This window comes from Aotus nancymaae, unplaced genomic scaffold (genome assembly GCF_030222135.1).
Source record: "Aotus nancymaae isolate 86718 unplaced genomic scaffold, 86718_ANA_hifiasm-v0.15.2.pri h1tg000072l, whole genome shotgun sequence".
In the NCBI taxonomy this organism is placed as follows: Eukaryota; Metazoa; Chordata; class Mammalia; order Primates; family Aotidae; genus Aotus; species Aotus nancymaae.
Genome location: NW_026988487.1, coordinates 15,108,275 through 15,128,077, shown reverse-complemented (window position 1 = coordinate 15,128,077; position 19,803 = coordinate 15,108,275). Strand labels below are relative to the sequence as shown.

General features: G+C 59.6%; 1 protein-coding gene across 3 annotated transcripts; it reads left to right on the top strand.

Moving 5' to 3' along the window:
* The first annotated feature begins 3,681 nt into the window (after positions 1-3,681).
* On the top strand, positions 3,682-19,737 carry GIT1 (GIT ArfGAP 1). Of its 3 annotated transcripts, XM_021669779.2 has the most exons (21): positions 3,682-4,005; positions 10,006-10,139; positions 10,606-10,718; positions 10,837-10,942; positions 11,482-11,699; positions 11,790-11,884; positions 12,229-12,271; positions 14,288-14,314; positions 14,497-14,545; positions 14,901-14,973; positions 15,520-15,617; positions 16,016-16,127; positions 16,258-16,391; positions 16,566-16,718; positions 16,793-17,023; positions 17,112-17,165; positions 17,348-17,434; positions 17,528-17,601; positions 17,755-17,937; positions 18,071-18,134; positions 18,298-19,737. In XM_021669779.2, the coding sequence occupies exons 1-21, from the start codon at positions 3,954-3,956 to the stop codon at positions 18,508-18,510; spliced, it is 2,313 nt and encodes a 770-aa protein (XP_021525454.1). In that variant the 5' UTR covers positions 3,682-3,953; the 3' UTR covers positions 18,511-19,737. The 3 variants fall into 3 exon arrangements, with proteins under 3 accessions (XP_021525454.1, XP_021525455.1, XP_021525456.1); XM_021669780.2 differs by lacking the exon at positions 14,288-14,314; XM_021669781.2 differs by lacking the exon at positions 17,348-17,434 and having other exon boundaries at positions 3,933-4,005; positions 18,298-18,636.
* The last annotated feature ends 66 nt before the right edge of the window (positions 19,738-19,803 follow it).

Here is a 19,803-nt window from a genome sequence, read left to right as displayed (position 1 = left end):
ACTCGCGCTCGCCTCCCACACCCCCGCACACAAAGACGCCGCTCAGCGGAGGGAGCAGGCGCCCGCAGCAGGCGCGGGGGCGCACGGGGCGCGGGCCCCGGGGACGCCGCCTCAGGGACGCACGCCCGCAGCCCCCGGGTCCCCGCAGCCGCATAGCCCGGCCCTCAGCCCGAGCGGCAGGCGAGGGATGCGGGGGAGAGAGGAAAAGGACCGGGCGCTCCGAGTAGAGCTTGTCAGCTCGGCCCCGCGGCATCATGGGGCTTGTAGTCCGCCTCGTGGAACTGGGGGTGGCAGGTGGCCGGAGAGGGTCCGCACTGTTCCCGGATCCCGTGTGAGAGTGGGCAGGGAGTCAGGTCTGGCCGAGACGTGGGCAGGGCCCTGATGCCAGGTAAGCTGGGGCGCACCTCCCCCGCTGGCATTTTGCCTTTTGCGGGGGAAAGGGGGGCACCGGCCTAGGTCAAGCGTTCAGGAGACAGGGTGGAGGTGTAGCCTTCAGAATTGAGCTTGGGTCCCAGGGGCCGGGAAGAAAGATCCGGATTCCCAGAAGAGAGTGACTAATAGGGATTTCCTGAGAAAAGTGTCGGGCACCAGTACGAAGGGTCATTAGCACAGCCAGGGGTCTGGCACCTGGAACATTTGTGAGGAGTCTTCCTTGCCCTTTTAGAAAATTAAACTCCATCTTCCACACATGCCATTGGAAACAGAATGTCCAGTAAAGCGGGAAAGAGGGTCCCTTCTCCCCCCCCACCACACAAACATACTGTCCCCAGCAAGAACCAGAGTGTGGTGGGATGGAGAAGGCAGCAGGTGGCGGCTCCGCTCCTCCACCCAGCTGGTCCCCTCAAGAAGGGAAGTGACTGATTCCAGAGACCTCCTTCCGGAATGACCCCAGGGCAAAGAGGTACATCCAGAATGGTCCCTGCAGAGGGTAAAAGTTGAATTGGCCTCTTAGGCGCCAATTGCAAGACCTGGAAGGACCAAGAGGCTTGGACCAATCCCTGGAGAGGGGACTGTGATGTCAGGGAGACCTGAGTTCGAATTTCTCCAACTGCCTGACCTTAAGCAAACTGCTGAATTTTTCCGACTTTCTCGGTCCACTCCCCTTCAAAATGAGACTCTAGATACTACCTCCTGGGGTGAGCTAAGGATAATAACTGCCCTGGAAACAGCGCCTCCCTCCCCCAGCCAGGCGGGCCGGGACTGTTGGCAGGACGGGCACCGTGCCTTCTTGAGCCCACCTCAGAACAAGGCAGGAATAAGGGATTCCACACCGGACCTACTTAAAACAACAAACCAAGAAGTGTTTGTGTGGGAGGTGCCAGCAAAAGCTTGCAAACTCTCTCAGGTTTTTTGTGTGGTCTTCTCTCCTCCTCCTCCACACCCTGCGGTGCCAGGCCCCGGAGGGAAGAAGTGAGGGAGGAGCGGGCTGCCTCGCCCCTTTCTCCCGCCTGGGAGGAGCCAGCTGGCGTCTCCCTTGGCCCGGGACCGCTGCCCGCCTGCACCACCAGGGGTCAGCAGAGTGTCGCGGCTGCCGCCGGCGCTGGGAAGGGGGGCTGGCGTGGGGGAGGGGCATCTAGAAGAGGCCGGGAGCCTGCCTGTGCATTTCCTTATTAAATTGTTTTTCGAACTTGTGTGTGATTCCACTGTAGCAGTCCTGCTTCCTGGGGTGGTGACATCTCCACGGGAAAATCCAGAAACCCTTTTATTTCCAGTCCCAGGCCCAGAAGTTTGGCTGTGGCGGGGCTGGAGGGTTGGAAACAAAGTTTGGACCGTGTGTCCGCATCAGGGCCACTCCCAGGTAGTCTCCGAGCCAACCCGGGGATGGGGAGTGTTGGGGGGTAAGCGGAGTGAATCATCCTTCTTCCCCAGCAAAGCCCAGGAGTCCCAGGACAGCGGAAGTTCAGCCTGGATTGTGGGGAACTGACCCCTGGGCGGCTGGGTCCTTTTTTGTGTGTTTTTTTTTTTTTTGCCAGGCGGTGGTAGACACTGAACCCAGGTCGCCTGTGCTCGGAACCGCGCGCTCAGCTGCCACGTGCTCGAGACGCGCCCACACAGCGGAGAAACAAAGACAACCAAGCGGCAGGGCTGCCAGCAGCCTCCTCGACATTTAAGAAATGAAATTCCATAGCTGGGGGTCGATAGAAGGTGAACAGGCGAGCGGCCACCGCTCGTAGACTGAGCGCCCGGCACCGGTTGCCTGGCCACTCCTCCCGTCTTCCCCTTCCCGTACCCGCTTCTCGCTGGGGCCACCAAGACCATAGTCTCCTTGATGAGGGAGAAGCTCGGGGCGGCACGTGGTGCTCCCCTCTACATACCCGTTAGTTTTCGTTGCTTGCAAAAGCCCCACCGGCTGAGCGGCTGGCTGTCGGGGGAGGGGAGGCCTGCAAGATTTTTTTAAGGTGCAATTATAAATAAAGCCCATAGATCGCGATTTCAAACAAACTTGTCAATCTGGGCCGCAGCAAAAGGCGATGGAGGCAGCTTTGCATGTATTTCGGGTGGTGTGACTCATGAGCATTACTTGTCTCCCCTAGGGAAGGAGCCTGCCCACCCACAAGTCACTGCTGCTCTGGCACCGCTGGGATAAATCTACCAACTTGAGCACCCCTGCCCAAAGACTGCCCCCATCTTCTTACCGAGCAGGAGACTCTGACTTTTGGAGAACTCCTCCTCAATTGTCACCACTGATCTGGCCCCCAGGTCTGGCCCTGGGGTCCCCTGCCCTCTCCCCACAAGCAGAGGAGTGCCCCACCTTTTGCTGCTGCAGGGATTGGGGGTTGGGTGCACGCGCGGCACACGTGTACGTGGGAGCATGCTCAGTGCGGGGGCTGCACCCACGTGCAGCCTGCACCTAGGCTCCCTGCCCCCCAGGCCACCCACGTTCCTCACCTGCCTCGCCTTTGCCTGTCTCTTCGTGTGAAGTCCAGAAGAAAAGCCGTCACCTGAAACGGCCCCTCTATGTTATATGAACCCTTTCTGGACACACACACCTCTGGTGGCCCAGAAACACCGTGGGTGTGTATAGGGCGGATGACAAGTGGATATGAGTGCACACAGGCACAGTGGTCACTCCTCGGGAGGTCTTTAAAACCGCCCAGATTCTCTCCTCTCTGGATGGAAGCATGCATGGAGAGATAGATGTATTTTTAGTCCGAAGGCAGGAATACACTGCCTGACCTTTCTGGCACCTGGGCGTCCATATTGTGTGGGCGTATTCAGCAAGAGTGTGACACCACACACACACCTGGACACACAGATGTGGACACTACAGGACCGGGACGCACACATCACCCCAACCAGAGATAGACGGGTACCCAAGGCACAGCCCCTTTGACGTGGATCGGGACTTGGGCCTCCAAGTCCTCCCACTCTTCCCTAATCCCCGCCCTCGCTGTCCCTGGGCCCAGAGTCCCCCTGGCCACCCGACACCGAAAGTGAAGGGGAGGGGGCTGTGAGGGTGACTCACACTGCCTCCGGGCCAGGCGAGCGCTGCAGCAGAGGCCGAGGCCCTCAGGCCATGCTGCCCGCCGGGACCCGGCGGCGGCCGCGGCCCCTTTAAGCTCTCCCGCCCACTCCCGCCCGCGCCCGGGCTTCCTTTCTCCGGGGGGCGCGGCCGGCAGCGCGCGGTGGGGCGGGGGTGCGGCCCCTCCCACGGTGGGCAGGGCCTGCGCCGCTTCCTGCAGGAGCGGCCGGGAGCCGCGCAGGGGGCGGAGAGAGGAGCGGCGAGCGGCGGCGGGGCGGCGCGGGGCGGCGCGGGGCGGAGGGCGCCCGAGGGCGAGCGGGCAGGCGGGCACGGCGGGTTCCGGGCCAGCCCCGGGGCGGACGGTTGGCCGGGCGCGCGGAGCCTCGCCGGAGCCGGGCCGGGCAGCAGGGGCCGCCGCCGCCGCCGCCCGGGCCCGCCGCCCGCGCCCCCCACCCTGGCCCAGAGGGCTGCGGCCGCGTCGCCGCTGAGGATGTCCCGGAAGGGGCCACGAACGGAGGTGTGTGCGGACTGCAGCGCCCCGGGTAAGCGCGGCCGGGCCGGGGGCGGGACCGCACAGCCGGGCGGGCGCCGGGGCCTGGCGGGAGCGCCGTGCGGGGCCGGAGGGCGGGGCGGGGCGGGGGGCCTCGGCCTCCAGGCTCGGCCCCCGCCCGGGCCACTGCGGAGCCGCGTCCTCGGCTGGAGGGCCGGCGTGGGGGGGGGCCCTGCTCCCTGGAGGCCGTGGACGAGCGAGGAAGGACGTTCCCGGCGCCGCCTCCCACCCCTCGGTCTGAGGGAGGCGGGCAGCTGGCTGCCCCTCCACCTCCATCTCTATATCCGACGGAAGCGCCAGCCTGGGGTGGCATGAGGGCCGTGGCGGAGGCCGGCAGGGCTTGGGCGGTGGGGGCGAGTGTGGTTTTGTGTCATCTCAGTGCCACCCCCGCGTCTTGCACCTGCTGCTCTCGTGGTCGGCACGCCCGCCGGGCTGGCGGAGGGCAAGGAGCAGAGGGCCGGGCATATGCGCCAATGGGGCCTGGATACCGTCTCCTCAGGAGCAGATGAGCGGTGGCTACTCCCAGGACTCCCTGCCTCGGGTTCCTAAGGCTGGGGCTCCTTGTGGGGCCTGGTGTTCAGGGCCAGTCCAGACCCGGGTGTCTTCCCTGGGGCATCCCCAGGCCTGCTGGTGACTGGGAACAGCTCGGCTGGACCCTGCTTTTGCTGTTCCCCGGTAAGGCCTGCTTGGGAAAATGAGCTTGGCATTGAACTATCCTGGGCCCGGGATCCTCCCTGTCCCCTAGCCCAGTCTGGTCAGAAATGGAGGGCAGTGGCAAGAAAGTGCCTAGATTCCCCCATCCTGCTGGCTTCCTGGCCTGCCTCCTGGACGTATTTACATGGTGGTTCCCTTCTCTTTCCTAGCAGAATTAGGACTGGGCTGGAGTGAAACCCCCCTGGCCTGCTGAGGAAGTCAGGGGTAATGATCCAAGAGGCTGCTCCCTTCTGATGGGGGAGGACAGCCAGCGATGGGGCTCTGCAGCTGGCCTGGGAGGGAAGCTCTAGCCCCATCCATTCTTTCTTTAGAAAAGGAGCTATCTCCCTGGTAGGTCCCTGGGCAGGCTCCGGAGGTCTGTGGACTCTAGGGGGAGTGGGCATGATTAAGAGTGAGAGTACGGGGTGCTATTTTGTGGACCCATAACTTTCCGCCACCCCTTGAGCAGGCCCAGGACCCCACAGGTTGAGCCTCACAGATGCTCTGGTGGTTCTGGGGGTGCCAAGCTAGAGTATTTGGGAACTGGGAACCTGGCAGGGCTTGGGGACAAGATACTCGATGGACGTTATGACTGGAGGCCTCCTTGGGGCTTATCATGGTTTAGAGGGCCCTGGAGGAGCTATCTGGGGGTGGGGGTCCATACCCCTAAGAAACTGTGACTCCCTTTCCCCAGATGCAGGCAGGTCTGGGGATGGCAGGGCTGAGGACACCTTGCCTTATAAATGTCTGTCCCATTGTTCCGCACCTCCATGGGGTGGGTATGGCATGATGGGAGGAGAGGCTTAGCAGGTACCCTATCAGAGGAGCCTGGGCTTTAGTGTGCCTTTGTTCCCAGCTTACTCTGTAACCCCAGCAAGACTTTCTTCACTGTGGGGGCCTCAGTTTCCTCAATTCTGAGGCAAAGAAGTTGGAGTAGAAATTATTTTTGAGGGGCTGCCATCTCTGAACCTGTGGTCTGCTTCTGGGGCAGAGAGGTGTAGGGCAGCACCAGCAAGGGCAGTTATCCCCTTTTCTTTTTTTCCTTTTTTTTTTTTTGAGATGGAGTTTCGCTTGCTACCCAGTCTGGAGTGCAATGGCGTGATCTCAGCTCACTGCACCCTCCACCTCCTAGGTTCAAGCGATTCTCCTGCCTCAGCCTCCTAAGTAGCTGGGATTACAGGCATGTGCCACCATGCCCAGCTAATTTTGTATTTTTAGTAGAGACAGGGTTTCTCCATGTTGGTCAGGCTGGTCTCAGACTCCCAAACTCAGGTGATCCCACCTGCCTCAGCCTCCCAAAGTGCTGGGATTACAGGTCTGAGCCACCGAGCCCTGTTGGGAGTTGTCCTTTCTGCGTTGCGTTGAGTATCTGGCCGAAGCCTCTGGATACCCAGTGAACTGAGGGAGGAATGGTGAGCGTGCAGTATGTTGGACTGCCCAGCTCCTACCCCCAGGTCCTCATCCGTCAGAGGCATTTGTGCCCCAGATATCCCCTTTCCCCTGATCCCCAGTAGAGGTCAGGAAGGTGGTGAGAAGGTGAGGATGGCGGTGAGGGGAGGATGTGGACAAAGTCTTACTTATTATCCCACCTAGCACCCAGCAAGGTGTCTGGCATGTGGCAGGCACTCCTTGAGTGTTTGGCTGCTTGCCAGTGTCTGGCTGGCTGCTTGGGACTGTCCCACACCCGGACACTAGGATGCTGGCCCTGGCGAGCAGTGGCACATTTGGCCTGGGTCCTATGGCATCTCAGGCAGAGAGGCATGAGGGTACCCCGTAGTCTGGAGTCCAGATCCAGTGCCAGCCCCCATGGTGTATGACTCCACCCCAGGGTCACAGGCTTCTCTTATTGCAGGAGCCCTGCAGTTCCAGCCACTTGAGTAGGCTCAGGGGCTTTTGTGCTTGGTTAATTTGGGAGGTCATGGAGGTCAGAGGTGAGATGCAGCCTGTCCCCAGAGAGCCCCTTGCTCCCAGGCCTGGGCACACGGGACAAGTGTGAGTGTGTTGCGAGGGAGCTGGACATGGTGTGGCTGCTCTGGCAGCTTGCACCACCTAGTCAGGTACCGTGTGCCCTGGCTGCCTGGGGAGTCCGAGAGGAAGGGGGTGGGGAGCCCTGGAGAATGTGCATCTTCCCCTTTCCTTTACCTTGGCCCACCTTGCCACAAGGTCTCAGTCAAGGGCCTCTCCTCACTCCATGGGCTTCTATCTCAGCCTTTCCACTTCGGCAGCCCTGGGGACGAGAGTGAAGGCCTCAAAATGCTCATCCTGTAGGCACCTCTGGTGAGCAAGGCTGGGGACATGTCACAGGACCACTTGCAGGCTGATTTATCTCTTCATAATGTAGATTGCAGAGTGGGACGAATGTTGGGCTCCTCTTCCTCCGTTACTGAGGTAGAACTTGTGTGTGTCAGTGCCCGCACCTGAGTGTTCATCCTGATGGGCTTTTACATGTGTGTATACCTGTATATACCACTCTGATCACATTATAGAATAGGGGTATCCAATCTTTTCACTTCCCTGGGCCAGACTGGAAGAATTGTCTTGAGCCACATGTAAAATATGTTAACACTAATGATAACTGAGGAGCTAAAATGAGCCAAAGAAAAATTTTTAAAAAGTCTCATAATGCTTTAAGAAAGTTTATGAATTGTGTTGTGCCGCATTCAAAGCTGTCCTGGGCCGCCTATGGCCTGCAGGCTGGACAAGCTTGTTATAGAACATTTCCATCACTCTAGGGGGCTTCCAAGTCCCTGCTCCCAGTCAGTGCACCCCAGAGGTAACTACCATTCTGACTACCCCAAGGACTACTCTTGCCAGCCTTCATGATGTGGGCTTTTCCCTTAGTCTAGTGAAGATCTGGCCCTTAGCTCAGGGAGGGAGGCCTGAGGCTGGCCTGTATATGCAAACCTGCTGGCCCCGGAGGCCACTGATGGCTTCAGGTGGTGGCAGGAATTCACTGTAGTAGAGGCCTCTGTGGGGTTGGCACTAGTTAACGTGATCCCAGGGTCACGCTGGCTACCTCTCTGCACAAATAGACCCACAGCCTGACAGTGAAGCCCGGGGGAGGGCTGACAAGTTCCCTTACAGTTCCTGTCCCTTCCGTCCCAGGTTTGGTCCAAAGAACCTCTTGAGGCAAGGATCCCTTCACCTTAAACTATAATCACTGTGTGACTTTCAGAAACACTTCCTGGCCCTTCCGCTTTGGAACTGGCCTGGGTGGAGCCTGGGGGCTCCTGCCTGGGTAGAACCAAGGGCACTTGCACAGAGGGAGAAGGTAGAATGTTCAGGGTGGGTCCCATCTGTGTCATCGAGAACTGAGCTGACACCAGTGTCAGCTGCCCCGACCAGGACAGTGTCCTTTGCCTACCATTCCTACCTCAGTTCTCACCTGGAAGAGAGGGAGAACCCCTCCCGCAGGCTGGGGGAGAGTGCCAGGCAAACCATTGGACCACATTCCTGCATCCTGGTCTTGGTTACTGCCACATCCAGGGTCAGTGCACTACATCTGGTCTGCCCACAACTTGGGGCTCTGGAGCCACTGGCCGTGGATATCTAGTCAGCCTTTCCGGGCCTGGCTTCTCCAGTAGGACCACAGACCTCAGGGAAGCCCATTTATGATCCTGCCCTGGGCGGCTCCCCACTTACAGGAAACCCCACCATTTCAGCAAGAGGAATTTGGGCTGCATCATTTCCGGCTTCCTGCCTGGGCTGCCAAAGGTGGCTGGCGGCAGCCCCCTGACCCAGTGGTGTTTGGAGTTGGGAGAGGGAGCTCTCCATGCCTGGGGTGCTTCATTGTTTAGGTAAAGCCAGCACAGAAATGCATGTTAGGGCTCCCCCTCTTGGTGAAGAAGGCTGGTTCCTTCCTCCTGAGCTCTGTAGTCAGCCCCTGAGGAAGGTGTTGGCGGTCACCTTGGGCATCCCTCTGTTGCCCTGATTTGAAGGGGGTCCCTAAAAAAGCCTAAACCCAAAGACAAGCCTCTCTCCTTCCTGTTTTCATGCCTTAGTTGGGGGCACTTGCTGTGGGCAGAGCTCAGGCAGGGCCCCTGACTCAGAGTCTCCTCAGTTCTCCTGGGAACTTTGGTGGAAGTCCTTGGAGGGGAAGGGCCTGAGAATTGCCTTCTGATTGGGAGAGATTCTTATCCCCCCAAACTTGTCCCTCCCCTGGCGGGTACACTTCTGAACACCCTGAGCGCTATAGGGCAAGGCAGAGAGCCAGTCCCCCACCCCCACCCCAGGACAGGGTTCCCTGAGACAGGGCGGGGGCCACTGGGCAGAGCAGAGTGTCCTGGGAGAGAGGCACCCTGCCCCCACTCTCAGGAGGCACACAATGGCCGCTTTCTCCCTCGTGACCTTTCCGCAGCCTGAGTTGTATGCAGCTGTCTCCTCCCCATATCCCAAGGGGCCTAGGATGGGTGGCATCTCCTCCTCCCTCGAGAAGAACCCCAGAACTTCCACCCAGTCCTGGCTCTGCTTCTTCTTTCCAAAGTTCACTTTTCCTTAAAGAGTGGAGAACGGGCTATACAGGCAGAGGGACAGCAGCAAGTGCAGACATGGTATGGTCTCAGGCATCAGAATGCCACATCCGGGCAATTCCACTCATTAGCCTTGCGACCTTGAACAAGCCCTTTAACCTCTCTGAGCCCTTGTTTCCTCATCGCAGAGGTAGCATGTCCTACCCCGCCTAACAGTTGTAAGCAGCATCATACATAATGTACCCAGCTGGTACCCAGTGGGTGCCCAGTCAAGCCCAGCTCCTTTGCTCTGTCTGTCCTCCTTAAGAGGGCTCCAGCTCACACTCTCAGTGATGGTGGCAGGAGGCTCCAGTATGAAAGGACCTCACCTGCTGGCAGGTGGGCAGAGTCAGGACCTGTGGATGGGTGGCAATCTGTCAGGCATGTTTTGACAGCATCTGGCATGCAGCAGCATCAGGGTTGCATCCCCTTGGGGATTCCTACCTCCCTACAGGAAGGGCTAGGGTAGATGCCTTGTTTCCTGGGAAAAGGCTAAGAGACTGGTAGCAGTGGCTGCAGGGCAGGGAGCTGTGCCTGCTGAATGGGCCCTGGGGACTGCATATCCCAGAGGGGTAAGGATGTAGGAAAGGGCATGGCTCTGTCAGCCCCTAGCTGTGAGCCCTTGGGGAGATCATTCCCTGGTAACCTGACTGTAGTGATGGTCCCAGCTCCTAGGCTATTGGGGACTAAGTGAATGTGTGGAGTACTAAGCATAGCATGGGCCAGAGCAGGTGCTCATGAGGTCTGACCCATGGTCTGGCTCCAGCTGACCCTTGCCCTCCCCCTGGCAGACCCTGGCTGGGCATCCATCAGCAGGGGTGTGCTGGTGTGTGACGAGTGCTGCAGTGTGCACCGGAGCCTGGGACGCCACATCTCCATTGTCAAGCACCTTCGCCACAGCGCCTGGCCTCCCACACTGCTGCAGGTACAGGGCTCGGCCGGGTGGTTCTTCCTTCCCTGCAGACAGAGTGTACTGAGCATGAGGGCGTTTTCCCCCTCACCCACATACACCCCCATCTGGAATCTGCAGCTTCCAAGGGGCAGCACTCCCTGGGGAAGAGCCTAATCCTGACCCTGTTCTCTCATCTGCTCACTTCATGCAGAAGGGCAGCACTCACCCCCGCTCTGTCACTTACCAACATGGTCGTGTAGCATTGAGCAAGTCGCTTCACCTCTCTGAGCCTTGGCACACTCACCATGCGACCTGAAGCACTACATTGGATCTGTGTCTTTGGGCAGCTGGACTAGAGGGAGGTGTGATGGTGCAAGCACACAGTAGGCCCCCTTGGTACTGTTTCCAGCTACGCCAGCCACAGCAAGCGCTCAGGAGGTGTTTCCCCAGTGCCCAGCACGCAATGGGCACTCTCTCACTTGGCATCTCTTCCCCACAGATGGTGCACACGCTTGCCAGCAACGGGGCCAACTCCATCTGGGAGCACTCCCTGCTGGACCCCGCACAAGTGCAGAGCGGCCGGCGTAAAGCCAACCCCCAAGACAAAGTCCAGTGAGTGGGACTGGAGGGGTGGTGGGCAGAAACTGCGCAGCCTGGGACAGGACCTTGGGAGGTGGCTAGGTGACCACCCTCTCCCACTGTGCTCCCCATTCCTGTGTGCCCCATGCAGCCCCATCAAGTCAGAGTTCATCAGGGCCAAGTACCAGATGCTGGCGTTTGTGCACAAGCTTCCCTGCCGGGACGATGATGGGGTCACTGCCAAAGACCTCAGCAAGGTTTGAGGGGCCCTACAAAAGACGGGTGGCCTCCTCCTCTTCTCTCCACCCACGACTCCCTGAAGGCCTCGCCTTTGTCCCCACCGAGCCCTGGGCCCCAAAGGCAGGGTAACAGTAAGCAGGATGGAGAGACCAGATTGCCAGGTCAAGCCGCGTGCAGCTGAGGTTCATCAGGCTCCCAAGTGGACACACAAGGCTAGAAGCCCACAACTGCCACTCAGAAGCTGGGAAAACCTGGGGTAGTTGCTTAGCCTGTCACAGCCTCAGTTTTCTCATCTGTAAAATGGGAAAGAAATAACAGCATCTACTTCATAAACCGTATCTAAGCAGAGCACCCAGCACACGTAGATGGTGACTGACAGCAACGCTTATTAATTGGCATTAACCCCTAGTGGGAAGCCTCTGTCCTCACGACACAGCCTGGTTTGGGCAGGCCTTGCAGCTGGGCGTCCCGGGGCAGCCAAGGCTGGGTGCAGCTTTTGAGTGGGGAGGCGCGCCTCGTACACATGAGTATTCATTGCACACTCTGCTCCTCTTAGCAACTGCACTCGAGCGTGCGGACAGGCAACCTGGAGACATGTCTGCGCCTGCTATCCCTGGGTGCCCAGGCCAACTTCTTCCACCCAGAGAAGGGCACCACACCTCTGCATGTGGCTGCCAAGGCAGGACAGACACTGCAGGCTGAGCTGCTTGTAGTGTATGGGGCTGACCCTGGCTCCCCTGATGTTAATGGCCGCACACCCATTGACTATGCCAGGTGAGGGTCGGCTAAAGGGTGCAGTGTGGGTGGGTGTGGGTGTGGGTGAGGGCTGCTGCTGCAGGACTGAGCCGTACCCCCTTCTCACAGGCAGGCGGGGCACCATGAGCTGGCGGAAAGGCTGGTTGAGTGCCAATACGAGCTCACTGACCGGTTGGCCTTCTACCTCTGTGGACGCAAGCCGGGTGAGCAGAGCTTGTGGCGGCCCTGGCTGGGCTGGGCAGGTGGGACCTGGACACACCCTGCAGCAGGTGCCATGGTGACAGAGCAGCTGGGGAGCAATGTTGCTAGGCAACTGGCTCCCGTGAAATTGCTGCAGGCTCTGGGCTGCAGCAGTGCTGGGCTAGGGAGTGGGGGTGGGCATCCTGCATCCTCACGCCAGCTCCCAGCACTCCTGGGGGTGGCCTGCCCTCCCCACTTTCTCCTGACACTTCTGGGTGCCAGCCCTGCTCATGGCAGTGAGGTGGGCTCCCAGCTGCTGAGGCCACCCGGCACTAGTGAGTGACTTGGCATTTTTATTTTTGTTCAGATCACAAGAATGGGCATTACATCATCCCACAGATGGCTGACAGGTGAGTGCCCACCTGATGCCCCTTTCCACATGGCCATGTTGGATGTCATGTGGGCATCTGACCCCCAGAGCTTCCAGCCCAGGCTTCAGGGGCCTGGGACCCTGCTCCCTCCCCACCCCCAGAGACTGGAGGCACAGCTTAGTCGTCAGTCAGTAATGCTGGGCCCTAAATGAGGTAAAAAATGTCAGCTCCGTACGTGACCAGCACAGCCTGAGCCCCATGACTGTCAAGTACATGAAGGACGTGGGTGTAAGAAGCTGCCTCCGGCTGGAAGGGTGGGTCACTTGGTTCTGTCCCAGTAGAACTGACCCTGCTGTCTTTAGACAAGCCTCTGCTCTTAAATGAAAAGATGGGGGGGCTCCAGGGATGTGACTAACTTTGAGACTGCTAGCCAGACCTCTGTAGCATGCTCAGAAATTGGGCAGGTGCCCTGGGGCTGGTCAAATGAGGTATTTCTGCCTCTGTCTGAGAGGCCCCAAGTGCCCAGGCAGTATGGGACACCCCCTGCCACTCACCCAGCACATAAGATGGATGCTAGTGCCACCTGGTGGCCACCTCTGATGGCCACATCCTCATGCCGGGCTGTGCCTGCTGGCCTGGATCTGGAGAGAGGAGGTGCTCTCTTCCCCAGAGGCCTGCGTGGGCAGATGGGCATTGCCAGGCCTGGGCAACTCAGATCCTAAACCCAGACCTCCTCAAGACCCTATTTCTATGGTCTGATTCTACCTGAGCTGTGTGTGCATGAGTGCGTGTGTATGGTGAATAGACCCCAATATGGGCTCCATTCAACAGCACATTAACTGAGCACCTTCCCCGAGCCAGCTACTGCTCTTGGGACTGGGAGCACAGAGGCACCTGAGACACAATCCCTGCCCTTCAGGAGCTCACAGTCTAGCCAGGGAGGCAGCCTAGGAGGTGATTCTAGTCCCCATGGGGGAGTGCAGCAAGAGGCAGAGGCATGGAGGGTAGAAATGCTGCATGGGAACTGAGGCAGCTCCCAGGGCTGGAGCACAGCATGGGAGGCCGGGAACCCCACAAGCAAGACTGGAATAGAGATGGGGAGAAGAATGAGCAGCTCCGAGAGCATTGCCAGGACCTGTGACCATCCTGGAAGGAGAGAGTTCCAGGCTTGGAAGCGTGAAGTAAGCTCTGCTGCTTACTGGCTGTGTGACTTGTAGGCTGCTTGCCTTCTCTGAGCCTTGGTTACCTCTTCTGGAAATGGAGATGGCAGTGTCTGTTTTTCAGGGAGGAGAGAATTAGATAACATGCGAAATTTAGCTTTTGTTTAAGAGTTGGGGTCTCACCCTGTAGCCTAGGTTGGAGTGCAGTGGCTTGATTATAGCCCACCGCAGCCTCAAGTGCCTGGCCTCAAGCAATCCTCCTACCATAGCCTCCTGAGTAGCTGGGACTAAGGCATATGCCTCTATGCTCAGCTGATTTTTAAATTGCTTTTGTATCTCTGTGTTGCCCAGGCTGGTCCTGGCCTCAAGCGAACCTCCCACCTTGGCCTCCCAAAGTGCTAGGATTATAGGTGTAAGCGACTGTGCCCGGCCCGAGGGTATTCTAATGAAGTTGGTTGGGGTGTGCCATATGCACCTGTTATTACTGCAGTGCTTGAAGGCAAGGGGTAGTGCAGCCAGCTGTGTCCAAAAAATCACCCTGGCTGTGGGTGCAACAGGATTGTAGAGGCAAGACTAGGAGGGAGATTAAGAAACTTGCAAAGCCCAGGCAAGAAGAAGTGATTGTGGAACCGGGGAGTTTCACTAGGACTGCAGGGTGAGGGAGGCTTCAGGTGGCTGACACTGGTGCTGGATGAACAGGTCACTGAGAGGCAGAGGAAGACCGAGGAGGAGGGGTGGGGGATGCAGTGAGACGAGCTCAGCTTTGTCCCTTCTGGGCTGGGTGTGCATGGAGGTGGGTCTGGGCCTGACATGAAAAGGTGCGTATTCTGCCCTGCTCCTGGGTAACTACTGCCTCTGTCCTGTTCTTCCCTCTGCTGCCTTCCTCTGGACTTAGATCTCGACAAAAGTGCATGTCTCAGAGGTATATGGTGCCTGCTGGGGCAGCAGGCCTAGAGGTGGGGTAGGGCGGGAAGGCGTTTGGTGTGCAGCATCTGGGGTGCCGTCTCCCTGGGATCCCTGCATGTTGGGGAGGTTGCTGGCACAAGTCTGGCCACCTCTCAGGTCTCTCCCCTTCTCCCAATTCCCGTCTCCCTCCACCCGCAGCCTGGACCTATCCGAATTGGCCAAAGCTGCTAAGAAGAAGCTGCAGGCAGTAAGTCTGCTCCAGCAGTGCCCTGACACTTGGAGCTGGCCCTTCTCTGATCCCCCACCCCCTGCTCTTGCTTCCCCTTCCTCTGACTCGATGCCCTTTTCCAAGGCTTGGACCTGTCCCCTCACTGGCCTCAGCAGTTCCCTCTCCCTGACCTCCCTGTGACTGGATGGACTGGCCTCTTCTCTCCTACGTTGCAGCTTGGAACACGACCCCTGCCCACTTGCCACTTCTGAGACTGTAGGGCCGGGCGGCACAGGGAAGGCCACCTTCCCCGAGGCTCACCACATCCTGGGGAGCTGGCCTTGGCACAGGGGCCGATGCATCTGACAAAATCTGGGCCCCTTTCTTCCTCCAGCTCAGCAACCGGCTTTTTGAGGAACTTGCCATGGACGTGTATGACGAGGTGGATCGAAGAGAAAATGATGCAGGTGAGTCGGGGAGCAGGAGTGTCTGGTGTGGAGGACCCGAGCAGGCATGGGTCTCCGGTTCTTTACTGGGCAAAGAAGGGGTGCTTGGGGTTGGGGCTGCTCAGAGGCCTGCAGATGAGCCCCTGCTGGCTGTGAGCCTGCCTAGGCAGCGTCCCAGGCTGGGTAGAGTGCTGAGGAGGAGGCGGCTAGCTTGCTCCTCCCCCAGACTCAGACTGGGGCTCCTCTCGTTCTGGCAGCCTCCCACTTTGGCTGTCTCCCTGGTACTGCTCCGCCCCTCTGCATCACTCCTTCCTGGCCACAGCCAGATTCCAGCCCAAACTCTAGGTCTGACTGGGTGGGACTGGCCTTGTTTCATTTGTCCGTCCCCAGCCAGCCACGCCCAGCCTTGCCCTGGCCCAGCCTAGCTCTGCGTGCCTAAGACCACCCCTGCTCTGAACACCAGTGCTCGGTGGGCATGGGGGCAGCTAGGAAGGCCAGGCGCAGTGCTTCCCTACCCACACCGTGGGGGCCTGGCCACCGTGGCTGATCTGCTCCTTTCCCTTACAGTGTGGCTGGCTACCCAAAACCACAGCACTCTAGTGACAGAGCGCAGTGCTGTGCCCTTCCTGCCTGTTAACCCGGAATACTCAGCCACTCGGAATCAGGTGAGGGGGCTGGGTTGGGGGCCTAGGGTGGGCTCCTTCATCCCTGTGGTCCCTCCTCATCTGGCAGTGGGCTAGGGCCTAAGCCAGCTCTCCAGCATTTGCCAGGGCCTCCCTCAGGGCCCAGCTGGCACTGGGATTTGGAAAGGGGCAGGAGGCCATTCTTTTGAGCACCTGGTGAGCAGCTCCAGCGGGTGTTCTGGCCTCTGCCCAGGCACCCTCCTCTGTCATACCCGGCCCCGGGTGGCCTCGGCTGTTGACTGGCCGGATAAAGCTGGGCTGGGATGCTTTAGCTGGGGTTAAATTAGATGGCAGGGCCATGCCTTGCTGCTTGGTCCCTACCGCCATCCATCAGTCATAAGGGGTCCCCTGAGGCCAGCCTGGCCCTTTCTGCCTTGCAGGGTCGACAGAAGCTGGCCCGCTTTAATGCCCGAGAGTTTGCCACCTTGATCATCGACATTCTCAGTGAGGCCAAGCGGAGACAGCAGGGCAAGAGCCTGAGCAGCCCCACAGGTGTGGGGGGCGGGGGTTGTGGACAGCGGGTGGGGCTCCAGGGGCCTCTCCTGCCTCTCCCTGCCAGGGGTGGCCTGAGAGACAGGTCCTGTGGTGGAGTGAGGCCTAAGTGACAGCCCTGTGTCCTCAGACAACCTTGAGCTGTCTATGCGGAGCCAGAGTGACCTCGACGACCAGCACGACTACGACAGCGTGGCCTCTGACGAGGACACAGACCAGGAGCCCCTGCGCAGCACCGGCGCCACTCGGAGCAACCGCGCCCGGGTCCGAGGGCCGCCCTCCCCAGCCCTCCTGCCCACTCCACCGAGGCCCAGCTCTGTCCTCTTGTAGCCCAGGGGCCTGGGGGACAGGCGGGCTGCTCATAACCTTAATAACTGCCCCCTGCAGGTGTTGGCTCCCCTGCCTCCGGCTCTGATAGGCTTAGGTCTCTCTCTGCAGAGCATGGACTCCTCGGACCTGTCTGATGGGGCTGTGACGCTGCAGGAGTACCTGGAGCTGAAGAAGGCCCTGGCTACCTCGGAGGCAAAGGTGCAGCAGCTCATGAAGGTCAACAGTAGCCTGAGCGATGAGCTCCGGAGGTTGCAGCGAGAGGTGAGGTGCAGCCTCAGTGGGAGGGAGGGGGAGCCCCAGGACTCCAGGGGGTTGACAGCACTTTGCACTCACAGATCCACAAGCTGCAGGCGGAGAATCTGCAGCTCCGGCAAACTCCGGGGCCGGTGCCCACACCCCCACTCCCCAGTGAACGGGCAGAACACACACCCATGGCGCCAGGCGGGAGCACACACCGCAGGGACCGCCAGGCCTTCTCCATGTACGAACCAGGCTCTGCCCTGAAGCCCTTCGGGGGCCCACCTGGGGACGAGCTCACTACGCGACTGCAGCCTTTCCATAGCACCGTAAGTCACCTGTGGGTCTCACAGCCTGGGTAAATGGGTAGGGCTGCCACAGGGTCCACCGTGACTCTCGCTGTGCTAACATCCCCAGGAGCTAGAGGACGACGCCATCTATTCAGTGCATGTCCCTGCTGGCCTTTACCGGGTAAGCAGGGCCTGGGGAAAGCAGGTCCATGTTAGCCAGTAGGTTCTGAGCCCCAGGGGGTGCTGGGCTCTGTGCTGAATGCGGGGCCTAAGATGATTAGACTGACCCTGTCCCTGCCGGACTTCTGGCGAGTGGGTGCGGTGGGGCACTCTGACTCCATCCAGCACTGCCCTGGGTTTCAGATCCGGAAGGGGGTGTCTGCCTCGGCTGTGCCCTTCACTCCCTCCTCCCCACTGCTATCCTGCTCCCAGGAAGGAAGCCGCCACACGGTAACATTTCCATGCCCAGTGCTCACAGGGTGGCTGGGGGCCGTGTGGTTCCAGGAACACATGCACTCATCGCCCCTTCCCTCTGCCCTCCAGAGCAAGCTTTCCCGCCACGGCAGCGGAGCTGACAGTGACTATGAGAACACGCAAAGTGGGGACCCGCTGCTTGGGTGAGGCTCCTTGGGTCTCCAGCCCAGCTTGCTCACATGCTGAGGCAGGGAGGTTGGGAGGGTCCCCAGCGTGTCTGAGAGGACCTAGGCAGGCGGCTCCAAGGCTGGAACATTTCTTTATCTTTCTCTCTATTTTCTGGACCTGGGCCTTAGGCTGGAAGGGAAGAGGTTTCTAGAGCTAGGCAAAGAGGAAGACTTCCACCCAGAGTTGGAAAGCCTGGATGGAGACCTAGATCCTGGGCTTCCCAGCACAGAGGATGTCATCTTGAAGACAGAGCAGGTCACCAAGAACATTCAGGAACTGTTGCGGGCAGCCCAAGAGTTCAAGCATGACAGGTACAGGGTTGCGGGTGTGTGGTTCCTGTTGGCTTCTGGGGTGTTGTAGAGGGCATGAGGGGCCCTATGTTCTGGTGTCCCTGGGAACCTCCCTCAAGAGCCCCCTAATTTATACCCTCCCTTCTCCCCGCAGCTTTGTGCCCTGCTCAGAGAAGATCCATTTGGCTGTGACCGAGATGGCCTCCCTCTTCCCAAAGGTACAAGGGCCAAAGAGAGGACCAGGAGTGGGGGGCCTTGGGCTGGGGCAGATGTGGAGAATCCTGTCTGACTGCTGCCTGGGTGGAGACTCAGACAAACTGGGCCCTGATCGCAGTTGGTGACTTAAAGTCTAAGGTCCAGCCTCACTCCCCCACCCTCCAGAGGCCAGCCTTGGAGCCAGTGCGGAGCTCACTGCGCCTGCTCAACGCCAGCGCCTACCGGCTGCAGAGTGAATGCCGGAAGACAGTGCCCCCAGAGCCTGGCGCCCCAGTGGACTTCCAGCTGCTGACTCAGCAGGTGATACAGTGCGCCTACGACATCGCCAAAGCTGCCAAGCAGCTGGTCACCATCACCACCCGAGAGAAGAAGCAGTGACCTCTCTCCCCACACCCTCACCTGCACCCTAGGACCTCACTGGCCACAGGAGCTGGGCCACTCCAGACATTAATCCCCACCCCAACAGAGCCACTGGCACAAGTGCCCTTAGTGCTGCCACTCTCGCTGGCAGTCAGGCGCCCTGGTGCCCACCCCTGTCAAGCCCCTAAAGATGGGGAGGTGGGGTGGCAGCAGCTTCTGTCCCCCACATTCCATGCACCTCTTCCCTGTATATAGCATCTCCCCACCTCCTAGTGAGCAGGGGCCTGCAAGGCATCACTCCCAGCCCCTGGCCCTCTAGGGCACCGTCAGCAAAGGGGCGGGTGGGGACACTCCAAGTGGGGCAGCTCTCCCCACACACGCCCCACCCCCATGAGCCAGTTCAGCCCTATTGGGGGCTGAGCAGGGGCATCCCCTCCTTTGTATATAGTCTCTGTGGATGTCCCTGCCCTGTAGCCACCAGCCCCTTGCTGCTCTCCCTTTAATGCCAAACGGCCCCTGCCTAGGGCACAGGCCCCAACCTGTGTGCTGGGGTCCCCAGCAGCAAACACTGGAAAGTCTTTTTTTTTTTCCTTTCTTCTTTCCCACCCCTTAATTTTAACTTTGTGGTAACTGAGTGTCCCTGCGTGCCTGCGTGTGAGTGTGCGGGCGGCAGTGCCGTTCCGGAGGCCTGGTCCATCTGGAGCTTTGGAGTGAGGGGACCAGAGCAGTGGGACCAACGTGGGGGTCGGCTTCTCTTCCCCACCTGGAGCCAGGGGCTGCCCGGGTAACCAGCTGTGGTCCTGCCCACTGCCTCCCTGATCCCTCCCCACTGTCGCCTCTTCTCTATGAACTTAAACTGAAAACCACTTCCCTCCATCTTCTCCGCTCCTGCGTGGAGGGGGAACGTGTGCTGGCCAGGGCAGAGGACTGAGCACCTGAGCCTGGGGCTGGCTCCCCGGGGTCCCTGACTCAGCTGGTGGCTGTGGAGCTGAGTCCCCTCCCCGTAACCTTTGCGAGGCCACCACCCACCATCACTACCTGCACCTGCTGTGGTCCCACCCTCTGGAGGCCTGGGAACCTGGCCGCAGCCTGGGAAGGCTGGAGAGGCAGACTGTGGCACCCACCAGCTCTCTCCCATCCGGCCTCTTCCCTGGAGGCCAGGCCCTACCCGTGTGGTGGTGGGTGGGCTGACTGTCAAGACATGTGTCATGTACATTTGTATCAAAAATAAAGAAGTGACCATGAGCTATTTCTGATGCCTAGAGAACGGGGGCTGGAGGGAGGTGGCAGACATGAAAGGAAGGGTGGCTG